General features: G+C 37.3%; 1 protein-coding gene across 6 annotated transcripts in view; it reads left to right on the forward strand.

Annotated features, from left to right (window-relative positions):
* ORC2 (origin recognition complex subunit 2) overlaps positions 1-20390 on the forward strand; it is a 42664-nt gene that overhangs the window by 3620 nt on the left and 18654 nt on the right. For 5 of the 6 annotated variants that reach the window (XM_025893663.2, XM_025893688.2, XM_025893693.2 and 2 more), the window contains 7 exons: positions 544-590; positions 1995-2098; positions 2562-2705; positions 10891-10980; positions 15620-15712; positions 16257-16288; positions 18915-18975. In XM_025893663.2, coding sequence (XP_025749448.1) covers positions 2002-2098; positions 2562-2705; positions 10891-10980; positions 15620-15712; positions 16257-16288; positions 18915-18975 — 517 coding nt within the window. In that variant the 5' untranslated portion in view covers positions 544-590; positions 1995-2001. The remainder of the gene's footprint in view (positions 1-543; positions 591-1994; positions 2099-2561; positions 2706-10890; positions 10981-15619; positions 15713-16256; positions 16289-18914; positions 18976-20390) is intronic. The other variant, XM_073880427.1, reaches the window with a different exon arrangement.

Consider the following 20390-nt stretch of genomic DNA (forward strand, 5'->3'; position numbering starts at 1 on the left):
CACAAAACATAAGCCTTAATAGAGTTGTTATGAGGGTTAAATGAAAATACGTATAGAATATTCAAAACTGTGTCCAGCATATAGTAAGTGCTCAAATGTTGGCCTCCTCATTCCAGCCACTTGCCCCCACAGTCCAGATCTTCTCAGTCTCTAGTACTTCCTGGCCAAAATACTGATGGTTGTTTTGTCCTTTACTATGCCATCATAATAACTTTGTAAAAGCTGCATTTATCTATTCATCTTGTTTATTAAAACTTGTGAACTTCTGGGCACCTGGGTGGCTCAGTTGGTTAAGCGACTGCCTTCGGCTCAGGTCATGATCCTGGAGTCCCGGGATCGAGTCCCGCATCGGGCTTCCTGCTCAGCAGGGAGTCTGCTTCTCCCCCTGACCCTCTTCCTTCTCATGCTTTCTATCTCTCATTCTCTCTCTCTCTCAAATAAATAAATAAAATCTTTAAAAAAAAAAAAATAAAACTTGTGAACTTCTTTGGTTGCTTTCATATCCTATAGCTGACCTTGACTAAGTTCTTTTTATAATTGCAGGTGACTACCTGAATTTTCCAGCTGCAGAATGTGTAGTATTTTTAAAGGTAAATGAAAATAAAGACAAATCATTTAAGTATGCTAGTTCCAGGGGCACCTGGCTGGCTTAGATGGAAGAGTGTATGACTCTTAATCTCGAGGTCGTGAGTTTGAGCCCTACATTGGGTGTAGAGATTACTTAAATAAATAAAACTTAAAAAAAAGTAAAGCTGTCATTTTTTTTTTTTTTTTTAAGTGTGAGGGCTGTGCCTGGCTGGCTCAGTTGGTAGAGCATACGACTCTTGGTTGTGAGTTCAACCCAACGTTGGGTATAGACATTATAAATAAATAAACTTTTTTTTTTAAGATTTTATTTATTTATTTGACAGAGATAGAGACAGTGAGAGAGGGAACACAAGCAGGGGGAGTGGGAGAAGGAGAAGCAGGCTTCCTGCGGAGCAGGGAGCCTGATGCGGGGCTCGATCCCAGGACCCTCAAGATCATGACCTGAGCCGAAGGCAGATGCTTAACAACTGAGCCACCCAGGCGCCCCAATAAATAAACTTAAAAAAAAAAAGTGTGCTAGTTACAAAAGGAAACTTGACAGCATTTAGTAAGTTATCTGCATGCAAATAACTTATGAGTGACATAGTCCATAGTTCCTATTATTGATAGAAAAAACAAAAATAGGATTTATAAGAGAGAGAGAGGAGAGAAAAAATTCATTTTTTGGGTAAACTGATTAGCTGGGAGCCAGTTGGGATCATCATTATTTAGTTTCAGCCATTGGTATTACAAGTTCTGAAATGAAATTTTTTCAGAGTAGGGAGGAGTTGATCAAGTTTTTGTTTGCCAAATTCTGAAGTCTGTTCAGTGAAGAACTGACTATACAGTATTGGAAAGTTACATGTTTACTGTTTAGATACCAGGATACCCAGAAAGCCATTTTCTAACTGTAAAGTTGTTTGGTAAGCATGCAATAATAGTAAAGGGAGGTACTTGAGGATTATTTGATCCAGGTTTGGTATACCGGTGAAATGCACGGACTTCCCCCAATGGACTATTTATAGTGAACAGACACTAAAGGCTACCAAACCATTATTCTTTGCTTGTCTGCCCCTTCTCTAAACTCTCATGTATTAAACACCTCCTTTCTGGTACTGTTAATCATTCTGTAGATTGGTTAAGGCTTTCTTTATAGGAAGAATTGCTTTCCCATTAATATATTTTAGTTGCCTTGATTGAATTTGGCTTTTTCCAACTCTCAGACACCACTTCCTGTACTTTCCATTTTTCAGATAAAGAGTTGATTTACCTTTTATCAAAAGCATATTAATATGATAATGCATAATATATTTTTCATACTTGAGACTCTTTAAAATGTAATATAAATACATGTATTATGTGAATGTTTATTTGGTTGTTGAAATGAATTTTTCATCACTTTTGAGTGCTTTATTGCTTTTGTTTAGGTTGGCAATGATGAGTAAACTGGAATTAAAGGAAGACAAGATGCTGGAGGTTCAGTTTGTGGGAGATGATGATGTCCTTAATCACATTCTTGATAGAGAAGGAGGTACTGAGTGATTATACAATTGAAGAGATGCTTATGTGATGGTTATGGATTATCTCACTTTTTAAAATATTTTAACCTTCTATTTTAAAAATAGAGCACAAAGTATTTGACCTAGTAAGACTAAATAAAAACTACTTTTGTAGTTTATTCCATTCAAACTTTTGAAAATTAAAAATAGTAAAGCCTTATCTGATATGAAATACTTAATATTAGGGGTAAGTGATAACTACCCATTGTAATTAAAATGTGACCCCCCAAAATAATAAACTTTCAAGGTTTTTCCTTAAATTATATAAACTGTGGTGAAGAGTGGTACATACTTTCATCAGAGAGAAAACACTGAATTTTTTTCCAGATTTTAAATAATGACAGTATAAGTATTACAGTTTATTTACTTATTTAAATGTAATATTTGGAAAGAATTTATACCTGTCATGTTCTAATTCTTTGGATGTTCTTATAGGAGCTAAATTAAAAAAGGAACGAGCTCAGCTTTTGGTCAACACAAAAAAAATTATAAAAAAGCCAGAATATGATTTGGAAGAAGATGACCAGGAAGTCTTAAAAGATCAGAACTATGTGGACGTTTTAGGACGAGATATTCAAGGTATTTTGGTAGTTGGGGTAGGGAAAGTACACTCAAATTTCTGCTAGTGGCTGAAACTGCTTTGCAGGATACATAACAGTAGTCTGGTAGGTTAGGCAGTGGCAAGCTATATTATTTTTTTTTTATTGTAAACTACATATAATATAAACCTTACCATCTTTAACATTATTAAGTGTATACTTCAGTTGTATTAAATATATTCATGATGATGCTGTGCTGTTATCACCATCCATCTCCAGAACTGTTTTCATCAGGCATGCTACATTATTCTATTTCTCACCAGAAAAGCATTTGCTTCAGGTTTTTATGTATATAGTTGGAAGGTTGAAAGCACTGAATTTCCACTATAGTTTTTTTCTTTTAGTTTTTTTTTTTCCCCACAAGCAACCATTTGTGCACTTAATTATTTTTAGATTCCACAGACCAATCTAAAGTTATTTGTTAAGATATTTATATTTTTAACTAATTTGAAATAATTTCATAAAGCAAGTCACTTCATTATTACTTTGGTCTTCTTTACAGAAATAGTTAGAAAGGGCCCACGGCTCTGTCGGTTAGGCATCGGACTCTTGATTTCAGCTAGGGTCATGATTTCAGGGTTCTGGGATCGGCCCCATGTCGAGCTCTGTGCTAGGTGTGGAGCCTGCTTGAGATTCTCTCGCTCTCCTGCCCCTCTTCCACCTTGCCTCGCGCACACCCACTCTCTCTGTCTCTTAAGGAAGGAAGGAAAGGGGGGCAAGGAAGGAAGGGGGGGGGGGGGGGGGGGAGATAGATAGAAGGAACATTCCCAGAAGTAATATTGCTTCAACCTAGGCATGCTAGTGTTATGTTTTTTGTTTTTTTAAACCTAAGCCAGATTCCTGCCAGATTATATTTAAAATTTTTTAGGCTTATGTTTTAGTTAGGGCTCAAGGAACACAGATTTACTTAAGTTGGCTTGAAAAATTAAAGACCAAGGAACAAAATCAGTATTGTTGGGCACTAGGGACATTGGAACTGAGACCACATTAAAAACCTAGGGACTTTGCTTTTATGGATCTCCTAGTCTCCTTCAGGAGGTCATCTCTGTGCATCCATTCTCTTTCTGTGTTACCAGTCTCTCTCATGTACGTGCTTTTTACTCATATTTGACTTATAAATGGCCATCATCACTACTCCTCACCTTTTTGTCACTTCTTGAGTCATAATGCTTCTGGTTTAGTTCTGATGTTAAATGGCATGATACAAAAAAACGACGACTATCCCTCACTAGACTAAGTGGGCAGAGTGGATTCTTTTAAAAAGTGTCCCCAACTAGAGAGTTAACATTTTTTAGGGCATGTTCTGAATAGAACTTTAGATTCTTCTTCTTCTTTTCTTTTTAAGATTTTTATTTATTTAAGAGCAAGAGAGTATGAGCGGGGTGGGGGGTGCAGAGGGACAAGCAGACTTCCCACTGAGTGAGGAGCCCTACGTGGGGCTTGATCCCAAGACCCTGAAATCATGACCTGAGCCAAAGTCAGATGTTTAACTGACTGAGCCATTCAGGCGCCCCAGAACTTTGGATTCTTGATTCCTGTTATGGTAGTTCTAAGAAGAGATTGAAAACAATATATTTGTCTTTAAAGTGGTTTTCTTGGATACTTGATTCTTATAAGTTAGCTGCTAGAAAATTCCGTGACCAATATGTGGTCCATTCTTTATTTATTTATTTAAAGATTTTATTTATTTTTTTGAGAGAGAGAAAGAGAGTGCGCATGCATGAGTGGGGGAAGGGAGAGGGAGAAGCAGATTCCCCACCAAGTGCAGAGCCTGAGGGAAGGCTCCATCCCAGGACCCTGAGATCATGACCTGAGCTGAAGTCAGCTGCTTAACTGACTAAGCCACCCAGGCACCCCATTCATACTATATTTAATTTTGCTTTATTCACAGTTCCATTTTTGAACTTAACGATTATGTCAGGTTTTTAATTGTGGTTAAATAAAATCTCTTTTTAAAAATGAGAGTGGCACCTGGGTGGCTCAGTCATCTAAGCATCTGACTCTTGGTTTTGACTTAGGTCATGATCTCACGGTTGTGGGATTGAGTCTTGCACTGGGCTCAGTGTGGAGTCTGCTTAGGATTCTCCCTCTCCCCCTTCTTTTGTCCCTCCCCCCACTCTCACGCTCTCTCTCTAAAATAAATCTTTTTTAAAAAATTGGGATGCCTGGGTGGCTCAGTTGGTTAAGCAGCTGCCTTCGGCTCAGGTCATGATCCCAGGGTTCTGGGATCAAGCCCCACATCAGGCTCCTTGCTTGGCGGGGAGCCTGCTTCTCCTTCTCCCTTTGCCTGCTATTCCACCTGCTTGTGCTCTCTCTGTCAACTAAATAAAATTGTAAAAAAAAAAAAATTAAAAAATTGGGAGACAATAAATAAATAAATAAAACTTGTGGTAAAATATATGTAATATAAAATTTCTCATCTTAAAGTGTGTAGTTCAGTATTAAGTACATTAACATTGTTTTGTAGTCAATCTCCAGAACTCTTTTCATTTTACAAAACTGAAATTCTACCCATTAAAAACTCCAGTCCCTCCTCCCCACAGCCCAACAACCACCATTCTACTTTCTCTCTGAATTTGACTATTTTAGGTATCTCATATAAGTGGAATCATACAGTATTTTTGTGTGTGACTGGTTTATTTCACTTAGCATAGTGTTCTCAAGGTTCATCCATGTTGTGGCAACGTGTCAGAATTTCCTTCCTTTTTGAGGCTGAATACTACTTCATTGTATGTATATACGTTTTGTTTAACCATTCATCAGTCAGTGGACATTGGGTGGCTTCAGCCTTTTGGCCTCTGTGAATAATGCTGTTATGAACAAGGGTGTACAAGTATCTTTTTGAGACCCTGATTTGAATTCTTTTGGGTATATTCCCAGAAGTGGAATTGCTGGATCATATGGTAATTCTATTTTTAATTTTTTAAAGAACTGCCATAATATTTTCCACAGCAGCTACACCAAATTACATTTCCACCAACAATGCATAAGCATTCCAGTTTCTCTGTATGCTTACCAACACTTGCCTTTTTTTTTTTTTTAATAGCCTTCCTAATGGGTGTGAAATGGTAGTGTTATTTCTGTAGTATTGCATTCAGATTTATAAATAACATAGTTGGCCTCTATTAGACTTTTGGATTGTTTCTAAATTTTTATTGTAATGAATGCAATAGGGATTATCCTTGGATATAAATCTTTGTTTAGATCTTTTATTTCTTCATAAGAGAATCCTAGCAGTAGAATTATTGGTGAAGGTGTATCAACTTTATAAGGCATACATATTGCCAAATTGCTTTCTAGAAAGATTATATCAACTAGTATTAAGATCTCTCACTGGCGGGCTCCTGGGTGGCTCAGTTGGTTAAGCGACTGCCTTCGGCTCAGGTCATGATCCTGGAGTTCCGGGATCGAGTCCCACATCGGGCTCCCTGCTCAGCGGGGAGTCTGCTTCTCCCTCTGACCCTCTTCCCTCTCATGCTCTCTATCTCTCATTCTCTCTCTCTCAAATAAATAAATAAAATCTTTAAAAAAAAAAAAAGATCCCTCACTGGCATTAAGCATTTTTTCTTACATTTATTACCCATTTTAATTTTTCCATGGTTTTTCATAATTTTTTGGTTTTGTGCATTTTGAGTAATTTAAAACCTGTTAAGTTTTATATGTATTATAGTAAAATCTTGGCCAGTGTGATTAGAACCATTGTTAATTAGTCAATCGAAATGTCAGAACCAGAAAATCACAAAAATAACTACTGTACTCTAAACATTTTTTTTAAGTTTTTTTTTTAAAGATTTTATTTATTTGAGAGAGAATGAGAGAGAGAGAGCACGCAGGTGCCCCTCTAAACATTTTTGTGTATAAACATATATATATATATATATATAAGCATACACACACACAAACCCCACAGTCTTGTCTTTTTTTTTTTTTTTAAAGATTTTATTTATTTATTTGAGAGAGTAAGCAAGTGCAGAAGCAGGGGGAGTGGCAGGGAGAGGGAGAACCAGGTTCCCCACGAAGCAGGGAGCCCCATGCCAGCGATCCCAGGATCCTGAGATCATGACCTAAACCAAAGGCAGACGCTTAAACCACTGAGCCACTCAGGCGCCCCCCCCACCCGCCCACAGTCTTTTCTTTAATTAAAAGTTTGCTAGAGGTCAGCTGGTTGAAGAACAGCATTACCTTTTGATTTTGGTGTTGGATTTTTTTAGACAATATATCCATAATGCATGCATCATCTGGGATTTCAGGTTTTCTTTCCCTCCATTAGATTGTACATTTAAAGACACTTCTAATGCAGTCTTGGTGTAGTATGCTTTTATATTTTTTCAAATTTTTTTCAAATCTTTTATGGCTTCTCATCCATACCTAATTTGAAACCATTTGTTTTAGTTAATAACTTTTATCAAATATTTCTAAAGCATTTAGTTTACAGAGAAACCACTCAGCATCTTTAAATATTTTGTCTCTGTGCCAGACATTTAAGTTACATAAAGACAGGTTTACCATAAACAGACTCATGCATACATGAAAATCTGATATATGAGAAAGGTAGCATTGAAGATCGCTCAGCTAAGGATGAACTGGTCAGTAAATAGCATTGAGCCAGTTGGGTATCCTTATGAATAAAAGAAACTGGATCTCTACCTCCCATCATAAACAAGTTAATTACCTTAAATTAAGATTTACATTAAAAAAAGCAAATGTAAATGCTGTTTTTTTTTAAGATTTTATTTATTTATTTGATAGAGACACAGCACGAGAGGGAACACAAGCAGGGGGAGTGGGAGAGGGAGAAGCAGGCCTCCCGCCAAGCAGGAGCCTGACACGGGGCCCGATCCCAGGACCCTGGGACCATGACCTGAGCCGAAGGCAGACGCTTAACGACTGAGCCACCCAGGCGCCCCTGTAAATGCTTTTATAAGAAAATACAAGAGAATATGGTTTTGACTTTATTAGAAGAATTTCTTTTAGTTTAATGTAATCAAAAGATTGACATATTCTAATTAAAATTCAGCACTTCTCAAGAAGACAAACCACAGATTAGGAGAAAATATTTGCAAAACACATCTGTTAAAGAAATGTTACCTAAGGGGCGCCTGGGTAGCTCTGTTGGTTAAGCGTTTGCCTTCGGCTCAGGTCATGGTCTCCGGGTCCTGGGATCGAGCCCCACATCAGGCTCTTTGCTTGGGGGGGGGGGTTGGGATCTGCTTTTCCCTCTCCCTCTGTGATCTCTCTTTCTCTCAAATAAATCTTAAAAGAAAAGAATATTACTCAATACAAAGACCTCTTAAAACTCAACAGTGAGAAAATGAATAACCTGATTTAAAAATGAGCAGAGGACTCAGCGAGGAGCCTGCTTCTCCCTCTGTTTGCTGCTCCCCCCACTTGTGCTCTCTCTCTGGCAAATGAATAAATTAAATCTTTTAAAAAAATAAAAATGAGCAGAGGGACTGGACATCTCACCAAAGAAGATCTATGGATGGCAAATAATCACATGAAAATATACTAAAAGCATTATATGTCATTAGGAAATTGCAAATTAAAACAACGAGATACCACTTACGCACCTATTAGAATGGCCCAAGTGTAAAACATTGACAGCACCAAATGCTGGCAAATCTGTGGAGCAACCGGAATTCTCATTTGTTGCTGGTGGGAATGCAAAATGGAACAACTCTTTGGATGACAGTTTGGCAGTTTCTTACAAAGTAAACATATTCTTACCTATGATCTAGCAGTTGTGCTTCTTCGTATTTACTCATATGAGTTGAAAACTTATCTCCACTCAAAAACCTGCACACACATGTTTATAGAACCTTTGTTCATAATTGCTATGGCTTGGAAGCAACCAAAAAGTTAACAAAGAATAAATAAACTGATATATCCATACAGTGGGATATTATTCAGCACTTTAAAAAAAAAGCTATCAAGACATGAAAAGATGTGGAGGAACCTTAAACACTTATTACTAAGTGAAAGAAGCCAATCTGAAAAGGCTACTGGCTATGATACCAACTGTATGACATTCTAGGAAAGGCAAAACTGCGGAGACAATGAAGAGATCAGTGGTTGCCAGGCGTCGGGTTGGGAGGTATGAACAGGTAGAGTACAGAGAGTTTTTAGGGCATTGAAACTATTCTGTATTATACTACAGTGGTGGATACATGTCATCATACTTTGTCACAAGCTATAGAATGCATCAAAAAGAATGAAATCTTGCCATCTGCAACCACATGGATGGAGCTAGAATGTATTATGCTAAGTGAAATAAGTCAAAGAAAGACAAATACCATATGATTTCACTCATGTGGGATTTAAGAAACAAAACAGATGAACATAGAAGAAGGGGAAAAAAAGGGAGGGGAATCGTAAGAGACTCTTAACTCTCTTAACTGTAGAGAACAAACAGGGTTGCTGGAGGGGAGGTGGGTGGGGAAGGGGCTAAATGGCTGATGGGTGCTAAGGAAGGCACTTGTTATGATGAGTACTGGGTATTATATATAAGCACTGAATCACTAAATTCTACCTCTGAAACCAATATTAACTATATTGGTTAACTGTTAACTAACTAGAATTTAAATAAAAACTTACTTAAAAAAAAAAAAGCCTATAGAATGTACCACACCAAGAGTGAACCTTGGGGCACCTGGGTGGCTCAGTTGGTTGGGCGTCTGCCTTCAGCTCAGGTCATGATCCCAGAGTCCTGGGATCGAGCCCCACATCGGGCTCCCTGCCCAGTGGGAGCTTGCTTCTCTCTATCCTTCCCGCTTATGCTCTCTTCTCGCTATCTCTGTCTCTCTCTCTCTCTCTCTTAAATAAAATCTTTAAAAAAAAAGAAGAGTGAACCTTAAGGGATGTTAATGAGGTGTCAGTGTACGTTCATGATTGTAACAAATCTACCACTCTGGTGTGGGATGTTGGTAGCTGGAAGAGGCTGTGCATTTGTGAGGGCAGGAAGTATATAGGAAATCTCTGTACCTTCTATTCAAATTGGCTCTGAACTTAAAACTGCTTTTAAAACAAAGTCTTTGAAAAAAAATTTAGGACTTCTCTTCATCAAATGTCATCATAAAGAGGTGAGAAGACAAGTCACGGGATAAAGAAGAGATTTCTTCCTTGGAAATAAAGTTTTGAAAAGATGTTCAACCTCATTAGCAATTAGGAAAAGGGAAATTAAAACAACTCTCCCCATAAGATTCATTTTACACCCACTCGACTGACAAAGATTAAGGAGTTTGGATAATGCCAAGTATTAGTGCATATAAAATAGGGACTCTTAAACAGTAAGGATAGTGCACACTGACTTTGGAAAAGTCTGGCACTGTTTTGTAATAACAATAATAAACCCAATACATATTGGCATAAATATATTTAGACAAAAAACAACTATTTCCAAAAAAAGTCACTTGTTTTACATTTTTGCAAATGTCTGGCTTAATAGAAGACAGCTGAATTTTCATATCTGCTTCACACGTTCCATTAACCCACAGGATGGTGCTGTCATCACACATAATGTAGTCTCTGGAATACCTCACTCTCCACTCTTGATTGAGAAAAAGTCAAATAATGTCTTAGTGTTATGAAATAGTTTTGGCCTCGGGGACCTGAGAGACCTGACGCCACCACACTTGGAGAATTGCTTTGCCAGAGGGTAGGCTACTGGCCATGAGTATCTGGTATGTTGTAGGTAGCAGCTGTTATTTAAAGGGATGATTGAAGAATGAAATTAAGTCACTATCTTGATAGGGAGTAGGAGAGCTTCCACCATGTAACTGATTTAAATCTCAGCCTCAGTTAGCTCAGTTGTACTTTGCGTGTTTGCTTCAAGAAGAAAACCTATTCGAGTCCCTTCAGTTTTCCTTCCTCAGGGCCAACACTATCATGAATTGAATGGATATCCCTCTAGTCTGGAGGGGTTTTTTTTTGGGGGGGGGGCTATGTGTGTGTGTTTATATATCTAATTTGTGTGTACTCGTGAAGAATAATATGTTTTCTGTGTTTCAAATTTATATAAACAGTTCTCTTGTGTTTTAAAATATTTTATGTATAAATATTGTTAAACCTTTATGCAAGACAGTGGGGCGGTGCAAACCTTAAGATTTTATCTTTTTTTCTGTTAATTTTGCTTATATTTCCAAAACATACTGCATTTTCTCTTTCAGAATCCTTGAAAAACGGCTCTGCTGCAGATGGTGGGAATAAAGTTTATTCTTTTCAGAATAGAAAACACTCTGAAAAGATGGCCAAATTAGGTATGTTGCTTTTCTAAAAGGTGTATTTAACCACATTCTCCAGTTATTGCATTCCCTAAAAGAATGAGGGATGTCATTTTGTATCACATTTTCAAGCATACATAGTCAGTTTTTCATGCTCATATGTGTCCTCTGTTCTCAGATAGGTTTTAAGCATCTCATAGTAGAACTCCTGTCTTCATCTTCCCACATGTAGCATAGGTTCTGAAGAAATTTTTAAGTACATGAGTGACTTAAGTCACAGATACTCTGAATTTATTAAATAAGAATTTTATGCTATGTATAGAAAAATGTAGGGGCACCTGGGTGGCTCAGTTGTTAAGTGTCTGCCTTTGGCTCAGGTCATGATCCCGGGGTCCTGGGATCGAGCCCCGCATCGGGCTCCCTGCTCGGCAGGAAGCCTGCTTCTCACTCTCCTGCTCCCCCTGCTTGTGTTCCCTCTCTCGCTGTGTCTCTCTCTGTCAAATAAATAAAAATCTTTAAAAAAAAAAAAAGAAAAAAATGTATTGTAGAAAACTATAAAATTGTTACAAATGGGCTATTGTGACATTTTCTTACTCAATTTGCTACTTATACTAATTACACATGAATTACTGATTTTTAGAAAAACCAGACTAAAATAAATTACATTTAACATTAAAATTAAACTGTCAATCCAGTAAAAATTCAGATGGCACTTTATTTGGGTTCTGTGGTATGAGGGGTCAGATTTGAAAGCTTTGAGGAAGGGAAATAACATGTGAAAGCAGTTTGAAAATTAAGGAGGTCCATAAGTATATGAAGGTTTGGGAACACCAAGAAGTCAAGAGTAAGGGAATAATAATTAACTACCCAGTAAGATGTAATAGTTGTTTAATAGGGCTTATAATGTATAATTACAGAACACCAACATATATTTCTGAAGTGGTGTATTTTTATGCAGTCATTCTGGCCAGTAACCAGGTAAACATTCAAGATCAAGTGAAAAACTTAAGTGTTGACACTGATGAGGGACATAGAAGTAATTATAAGACCTGTGTTAGAGAACATAATAATATTTAATCATTTGCAAAATTCAGTTTTTCCAAAAGGTATAATACGAAATTCATTATTAATTTTGAAGCTAGCATGGTATGTATAATAATTTACATTAACTGATCTGTTTCTTAGTGTTTATAATCCACATCGAGAAATTGAAAGTTTTTCGATCTGTAAAAATGACTGCATTCTGTGTAAGATCTCTGGGAAACCAGAGAATAAATGTTAAAACAATTATTAGAGAAAGGATCAGATAGACACCAAGACTAACCTGAAACCCCAGAACCATGAAATAGGACAAAGAACATTGGAGAAAGAGAACTAATAGTGGAGAGGAGCCCCAGAAGAGTAATCAAGTAGAAGTTCTCCAAGTAGATAATCAACATGCATATAATAACCATGATGTATGTCTTACATTATATGGGCTGCAAGAAACTTAAGCATTGTTATGTTGTACATTTCTGTTATCATAAATGAAAGAAATACACAGTCATGGGGGTGCCTGGGTGGCTCAGTCAGTTGGGCATCTGCCTTTGGCTCAGATCATGATGCCAGGGTCCTGGGATGGAGCCCCACATTGGGCTCCCTACCCAGTGGGGAGCCTGCTTCTCCTCCCACTCCCCCTCCTTGTGCTCTCTCTCTCTCTCTGTGAAATAAATAAAATCTTTAAAAAAAGGAAAAATATATACAGTCATGAAAAGATGGTTTTCTGGATAATTTGAGATTGATCATACTTTCTAAAATATTTAGTTAGGACTTATGTTTAGTTGTAATGCTCTTCAGAGAGTTGCTTTGACTTATTAAGTATTGTTGCTAATTGTGTTTACATCTAATTATATCAATGAAGTAGAAGCCCTTAGTATTTTTTTTTTTAAAGGTTTTATTTATTTGAAGGACGCCTGGGTGGCTCAGTTACCTGCCTTCGGCTCAGGTCATGATCCTGGGGTCCTGGGATTGAGTCCCACATCGGGCTCCTTGCTCCACAGGGAGCCTGCTTCTTCTGCCTGCTCCCCCTGCTTGTGCACGTGCTCTCTCTCTCTGACAAATAAATAAAATCTTTAAAAAAAAAAAAGATTTTATTTATTTGAGAGAGAGCGCGAGCAGGGGCAGGGGCCAAGGGAAAGGGAGAAGCACAGAGCCCGATGCAGGGCCTGGTATCAGGATGCTGATATCATGACCTGGGCCGAAGTCAGACACTTAACCAACTGAGCCACCCAGGTGCCCCAGCCTTAGTGTTTTTTGAATAACTCTAACCTGCCATAAAATCATATATTACTGTGTATAAATGATTAAATATAATTGGGCTAATGAAGATATAGGACTAGAAATACACGAGGAGTTAGGGAGGCTTTTATTTTTTTTTTAAGATTTTATTTATTTATTTGAGAAAGAGAGAATGAGAGACAGCATGAGAGGGAAGAGGGTCAGAGGGAGAAGCAGACTTCCTGCTGAGCAGGGAGCCCAATACGGGACTCGATCCTGGGACTCCAGGATCATGACCTGAGCCGAAGGCAGTCGCTTAACCGACTTGAGCCACCCAGGCGCCCGACAGGGAGGCTTTTTTAAAATACATGTTTGGGATGAGTAAATTAATGCAAACAAAAGAGCTAAGGTAGAAGTACCAAGGAGAGGACAGTAAGGAGTTCAACAAGCTTGTAGAAAGGGATGACTTTAGGAAATTAAAAATAGATTGGATGATAGGATAAATAATAGCCTAATGAGAAGGCAAAGATTTTGAAATTTTATTTTAAAATTTCCAATATGGGGGCCCCTGGGTGCCTCAATCATTAAGCGTCTGCCTTCGGGATCGAGCCCCTTGTCGGGCTCCCTGCTCACTGGGAAGCCTGCTTTTCCCTCTCCCACTCCCCCTGCTTGTGTTCCCTTTTTAAAAATAAATAAATAAAATAAAATTTCCAATAGGTTGCAGACCAGTTGTGTAAAATACAATACAAATGAATTATTAGAAAAATGAAAAGAAAAAGATACAGAATATATATTCTGTATGCTATATGCCCCATTCTATATGCCCCAATTTTTTATTAGTAGAGTCAATAGCCATATGTAATTAACTGTCTTTTATTCTTTTTCCTCTTCAATTCTTCCTTTTCTTCCCTTTTGTAGTTTAATAGTTATTTAAAAACAGAATTTTTCCATGTTGCAACATAAGACCAAAATGATCCCAGCTAAATTACTTTGTGCTTATGTCGCTTTTTGTTGATGTGAAGTTTTTTTCCCCCTATCCTTTGGGTCAACAGCCTTTAATCCAAACATGGTACATTATTCTGGTGTAAAGAGAAAGCAAAGGGCTGATTTTAGGCATACTTAGAGATAGAATGTGCAGAGGAGACAGCAGGGAAGAGATGGAATAGCTACCAGCAATAGCTGGGGGCCGGAATAATGTCATAGAACCCAAACGGAGGAATAATTTCAAAGAAAGATGGATAAAAACCTCTAGTGAATGATACAGAAGACTGAGGAAGTTAGTTAAAAAAGAAGGCAGTACGTTTGTGGGGACTGTCATGAGTATTTTGGATCAATTTCCAGTTTGGAGGATAAAACTGAAACAGGAAGAGTTTGAGTAAAGTGGCTTTAACTTACACAAATTCAAGTGTACTTTCTCCTTTAAAAAAAATGGGGGGGATATAATGTTCACTTTCTTCTCAGTGAACAACATGCCAGTGTGTGTTAAATTGGGAAATATAAATCTATTCCTTAGTTAGGCTTCATTCCACATGCCTCTCACGCTACTGAGAAAGTATGTATCTTTAAAGGTAAAGATTTTAGTTTTCCTTTAAAATGGCCCTATATTTTAGAAGCCAACTATTTAATCTGATGTTCAACTGAAGAAACAGCCATCTGTTCAATGCTATATTAAATTTTATATGTTATTCACATGTATTATAGAGTTTTAGACACAAAATAGAATATGCCACATGTGATGGGAGATTTAAGAGTTTTTGAAGCATAAAATTTTAAATATACACGGCTTCCATTTGATTTTAGATCCTATTTTCTGGCCATTCTTACCCCTAACAAAGATATGCCTCAAATATATATGTTAAAGAAATGGAAAGAGTGTAAAATTGTCTATGGATAGGAGAGGGAGAGAGAGTGACAATTATAGAAAGCAGTAAGGTCAAAACTGTTTATTTGTATTTTCTTGAGACATCTGTAGATAATTGAAAGAAGACTTAAGATGCTTGGAATATAGCAAATAAAGGTAAGAGGCGGTACTCTTAATATGGGTAGGTTTATTTATCTTCCTGGTAATAGTAGCAGGCAGGTTTCTTTTTTTTTCCCCCTAAGAATTTATGTAAGTGAAGGGCACCTGGGTGGCTCAGTTGGTTAAACAACTAACTCTTGATCTTGGCTCAGGTCTCATGGGTCATGGGATTGAGTCCCACATCAGGCTCCATGCTCAGTGGGAGTCTGCTTGAAGATTCTCCCCTCTGCCCCTCCCCCTACTCTTGAGCACATGTGCGCTCTGTCTCTCTCTCTCTCCATCTAAAATAAATGAATCTTTAAAAAAAATAACTTTATAAGTGAAATAAAGCTATTTCCCCCCTTCATCTGCTGTCATCCATTAAAGATTGTTTTATATATTTCTTTTGTCTGTTTACAGCTTCAGAACTAGCAAAAACACCAAGAAAAAATGTTTCATTCAGTTTGAAGAATGATCCTGAAATTATGATAAACATTCCTCAGTGTAGTAAGGGTAAGATTTTACCTCAGTTCTTTGAATAGAGTTTTCGTAGTTGCTTCAAGTTATGCTTGAATTCCTTGTCTAAATGCATTGTTACATATTTCTGTTCTGAAAATTCATTCAACAAAATGCAGTTAATACCCAATTTGTGCCTTAGTATGCCCATATTTAGCTATCAATAAAAGGGGGAAATAACTGCTGATTGAAGTTGTGCAAATTGACAGGGCCAATTAGAAACACTCTTAAAACCCTATTACTGGAGGGTATGTGTTGTGGTGAGCGCTGTGTGTTGTGTAAGACTGTTGAATCACAGACCTGTACCCCTGAAACAAATAATACATTATATGTTAATTAAAAAAAAACACCCTATTATCATTTGCTTGAGTAAGCCAAGTGTTCATGGAGGATTTGCTTTAGCCACATTCTATTTGAAATGAGGCTTTGGGGGTTTGGAAGTCACAGTTTGTGGAGAATTGTGGAGCAGTTTAATGAAACTAGACTATGATGAAAATTGAAGTACTTATGGTAAGTAATGCCATTTTGTTTTATTCTTTAGGGCATTCTGCTTCAGACAAAGTTCAGTTGAAGGTAAGCAATGACTGAAAACAAGCAAAAACTTCAGTGTTACAAGGACATGATAAAAAATAGCCTTCATCTCTTAATTTATATAGTGCTTTACAATTTACAGGTATTTGCCAATTAGACACCTTATATTAGATGAAGAATCTGAGGTTCAGAGAGGTGAAGTGACTTGTCTTAAGTTCATCTAACTGGGAAGGAGAAAAGATGAAAAATGAAGCCAGGTCTTCTACACCTAACTGCTGTGCCATTTCTGTGTCAGAACTATCCCTGGGTATTTTCATCTTAGTAGAGCTGGCCTGGAAATTTTATGGGTTTGGTTTTGTTTTGTTTTGCTTTGCTTTGCTTTGCTTTTATACATAGTGTTCTTTTGTTTCTTGAGGGAATAATGCCAAGATCCATTAAATCCATTAATATATCCTTTCATAATTTACATTTGAAAACAAAGTTGGTTTTGGTAAATTTGTTCTAGGGTAGCTGAAAAGAATTGACAATTTTTATCCTCTCCTTTGTGTTTTTGTGATTTTGTTTTTTCATTATGCCTTGTCAAGTGGCCCTGTCTGAATATGAGCAAGCCCAGATGGGCATGGATGAATCCAGCACAATGAGTATGTGAGTGGTGAGTGTGTCCAGGCTTGGATGGCTGTAAATTTAGACATGCCTGGAATTGTGCATAGGCTAAGTTTGGGGAACCCCTTATAAGAATGAGTATAGACATTCAGGGCCATGGTTATGGCCTGTGTGCAAATGTCCTATTTACAAGTCTAGATGTGAGATTAGACATGTTAGAGCCTCTTTTGTCTTTGATAGTGCTTTTTTCCTGTATTATATCTTGTATACTGTATCACTACGAAAGAATAAAACTCATTCCCATAATCCAGTCAAGAATATAGATATATTAGCACATTCTTTTTCAAGGTGTGGATCACAACAGATAAGTGGATCTTGTCAGTTACCCCAAGAAACCATCAGAAAACCTACCACAATAAGAGACAGCATCCCAGTAGCAATCTTAGTGCACTGTCTTAGAAGGGAGGGGGTTCAGGAGAGAATATGTATAGGGCTTGGGGATCTGGACTCAAAAGGCTTCAGGCACAGCTATCAAGATGGGAAACTGATATTAGACAAAACTCATTACAAGATATTTGAGGATTGGTGGACACAGAAAAGAGAGGGTCTTAAACTGAGTCCTGATAAATGAACTATTGTTTGATAAACTGGTTGCCCTGCTGAGTCATCTATTATCCTGATGGGAAAACAGGTTGCCCAAATGAGCAAACTGTCTAGATAAGTTAGTTTGCAAAACTTTCTGTAGCAAACACTGAAGTTATTTATTAGTTTATAGCCTTACCTTTTTGAGCAAGAATTATCCAAAACGGTTATTTTGACACAGGTGTTCTCATACCTGATAATCTATATGGAGGCAGGCTGTCTCAACTTTCAGTCTTGAGATGAGTTTATGACCTGCAGTTTAAAAAACGAGATAGAATAAAATTGAAAATGTCTGTTTTGTAAGTATTATTTCATTATAAATTGTTTCAGTTGTATACTGTGTGCACATGTGGATCAAGATGTGCAAAATATAAAAACATTTTTTAAGGATCTGGATCAAAAAAGTTTATATACTTTATAAACCCATTGGGCTCAGTTCATTTATTATAGTACTATTCTTAATATCCCAAATCAGAATGTATTAACATATGAAACTAGCACCAAAGACCTATCACAAGACAATAGACTTCAATTTTTTGTCATAATTTCATATTGCCAAAACAACACAGGGAATTTATCTTTTTATCAATACTGTTAAAAATTAACATGTATACAAAAGTGGGCATTTTAATGTGCTAGAAATTTATTGGTGTTAGAGTATTCTGTGAGGAAAAGAAAGACTTTATACTTCTGTAGTGTTTAAAAATTTTTAACATAATGGAGTAAAATGTATAGATCTCTTTCTCTTCTCCTCACAGAAGGTAGTACTTTAACACTAGTGAATTTCAAGCACATTAAAAGGCCCACTGCCATATGCATAGTAGTGCCCATTTCTTCACTTACTCATTATCACTGGATATTATCAGGGTTTTTTTGAAGATTTTATTTATTCATTTGACAGAGAGAGACACAGCAAGAGAGGGAACACAAGCAAGGGGAGTGGGAGAGGGAGAAGCAGGCTTCCCGCTGACCAGGGAGCCCAATGCGGGGCTCGATCCTAGGACCCTGGGACCATGACCTGAGCCAAAGGCAGACGCTTAACGACTGAGCCACCCAGGCACCCCTGGATATTATCAATTTTTAAAAAAGAAATATTCTGCTAATCTGATGGGTGAAAGTGGTTCAAAAGGGTAATTCATATACTTATATATTTTTTTCTTTACATAATAAAAAGTACTTTATAGATGTCTGAAATACAACTTCTACAATCACTCTAGGAATCCTTTGGAATTTGTTGTATTGTTTTTGTTGCTTTCTGCTATTTTTTTCTAACAGAGTCATTTGTCATTGTCTTCTAATTCCAAGGTAGTCTAATGAAAACAAAATATTTTTCTTGTGTAGCCTCTTCCATTCATCCATCATTAATTTACATGTCATCATTGTGATTTGATTATTGAAACTGTTTTGCTTTATTTTTAAACAGAACAGCGATAAAAGTGAATTTCTGTCAACAGCACCTAGTGGTCTAAGGAAAAGATTAATAGGTATGTATTTCTTTTTAAACTGAGTTTTTATAAAAAGCACCTAAAAAGGAGGCAGTAATGGTTTAGTGTGTAGGTTCTAGTCTTAGACTGCTTGTTTTTTATCTTTGGCCTGCCACTTACAGAGACCTCTCTGTGGCTCAGGTTTTTCATTTACAAAATAGGGATAATAATTGTACTAGCCCTGGAGTTGTTCTGAGAGTAACGGAAATAAAAGATGTCAAAAGTGCTTAGTATAGTGCTTGACCTTGATATGTGTTTCACAGGTGTTAGCTGTTATCTTTTTTTTAAATTTATTTTTTTAAAGGTTTATTCATTTGAGGGGTGCCTGGGTGGCTCAGTCATTAAGCGTCTGCCTTCGGCTCAGGTCATGATCCCAGGGTCCTGGGATTGAGCCCTGCATTGGGCTCCCTGCTCAGCGGGAAGCCTGCTTCTCCCTCTCCCACTCCCCCTGCTTGTGTTCCTGCTCTCTCTGTCTCTCTGTCAAATAAATAAATAAAATCTTTAAAAAAAATAAAGATTTATTCATTTGAGAGAGTGCATGGTGGAGGGGGGGGAAGCTGACTCGCCGTGGAGCGTGGAGCTCTAGAGCTCTATGTGGGGCTCCATCTCACCATCCTGAGATCATGACCTGAGCCGAAATCAAGAGTGAGTCGGATGCCCAACTGACTGAGCCACCCAGGTGCCCCTATCTATTTTTTTTTTTTTAAGTAAGCTCTAGGCCCACCATGGGGCTTGAACTCATGACCCTGAGATCAAGAATCATCCTTTTTAGAGAGTAGGTACATTTCCTCTTCCTTCTCAGTCACCACCAAACATGTAGGAGGTATATATGTAAATGAGGTGGAAGCATTTTCTGGTTCCTACTGCTACTTCTATCCCATGCATCTACCATGGGCAGCAGTCAGTGCAAATATGAATCTGCTAAAGTATATGCCCACAAAATCAAGTCCTTTTTTTTTCTTCCTTTAGATCTATATTTATTATATGCTGACTCTGGATATTCTGAAATATATCTGTTGCTCAAATTTGATATACTGATTTGGTTAAAGTTCTTTCACTCATATTTCGGAAGTTAACAAAAGTTTTATACTTATTTTGTTGAGTGTAAAACTAGTGTTATCCTTACTTTATGAGTATGAAACTAGCTTTATTATTTCTGGAGAGTAGTGGAGGTTGCTATGGTTTGTTTAAAAATAAAATTCTTATATCAGCTCTGGGATGGAATGTGCCTATGTATTACTAACACTTATAATAGTAGCTACCATTTATTGAGTCAGGATGGCATTTTCTGTATAGGCAGCAACAGAAAATTCTACAATAATGGCTTAAGCCTTAAATACTTAATTATCTCACATCATGAAAAGTCTAGGGATACACCGTTCCATGGTTGAGGTAAGTCAGCAGTGTCATAAAGG

Source organism: Callorhinus ursinus, unplaced genomic scaffold (assembly GCF_003265705.2).
Source record: "Callorhinus ursinus isolate GAN/ISIS: 27379988/994484 unplaced genomic scaffold, GSC_fseal_2.0 scaffold2, whole genome shotgun sequence".
Taxonomy (NCBI): Eukaryota; Metazoa; Chordata; class Mammalia; order Carnivora; family Otariidae; genus Callorhinus; species Callorhinus ursinus.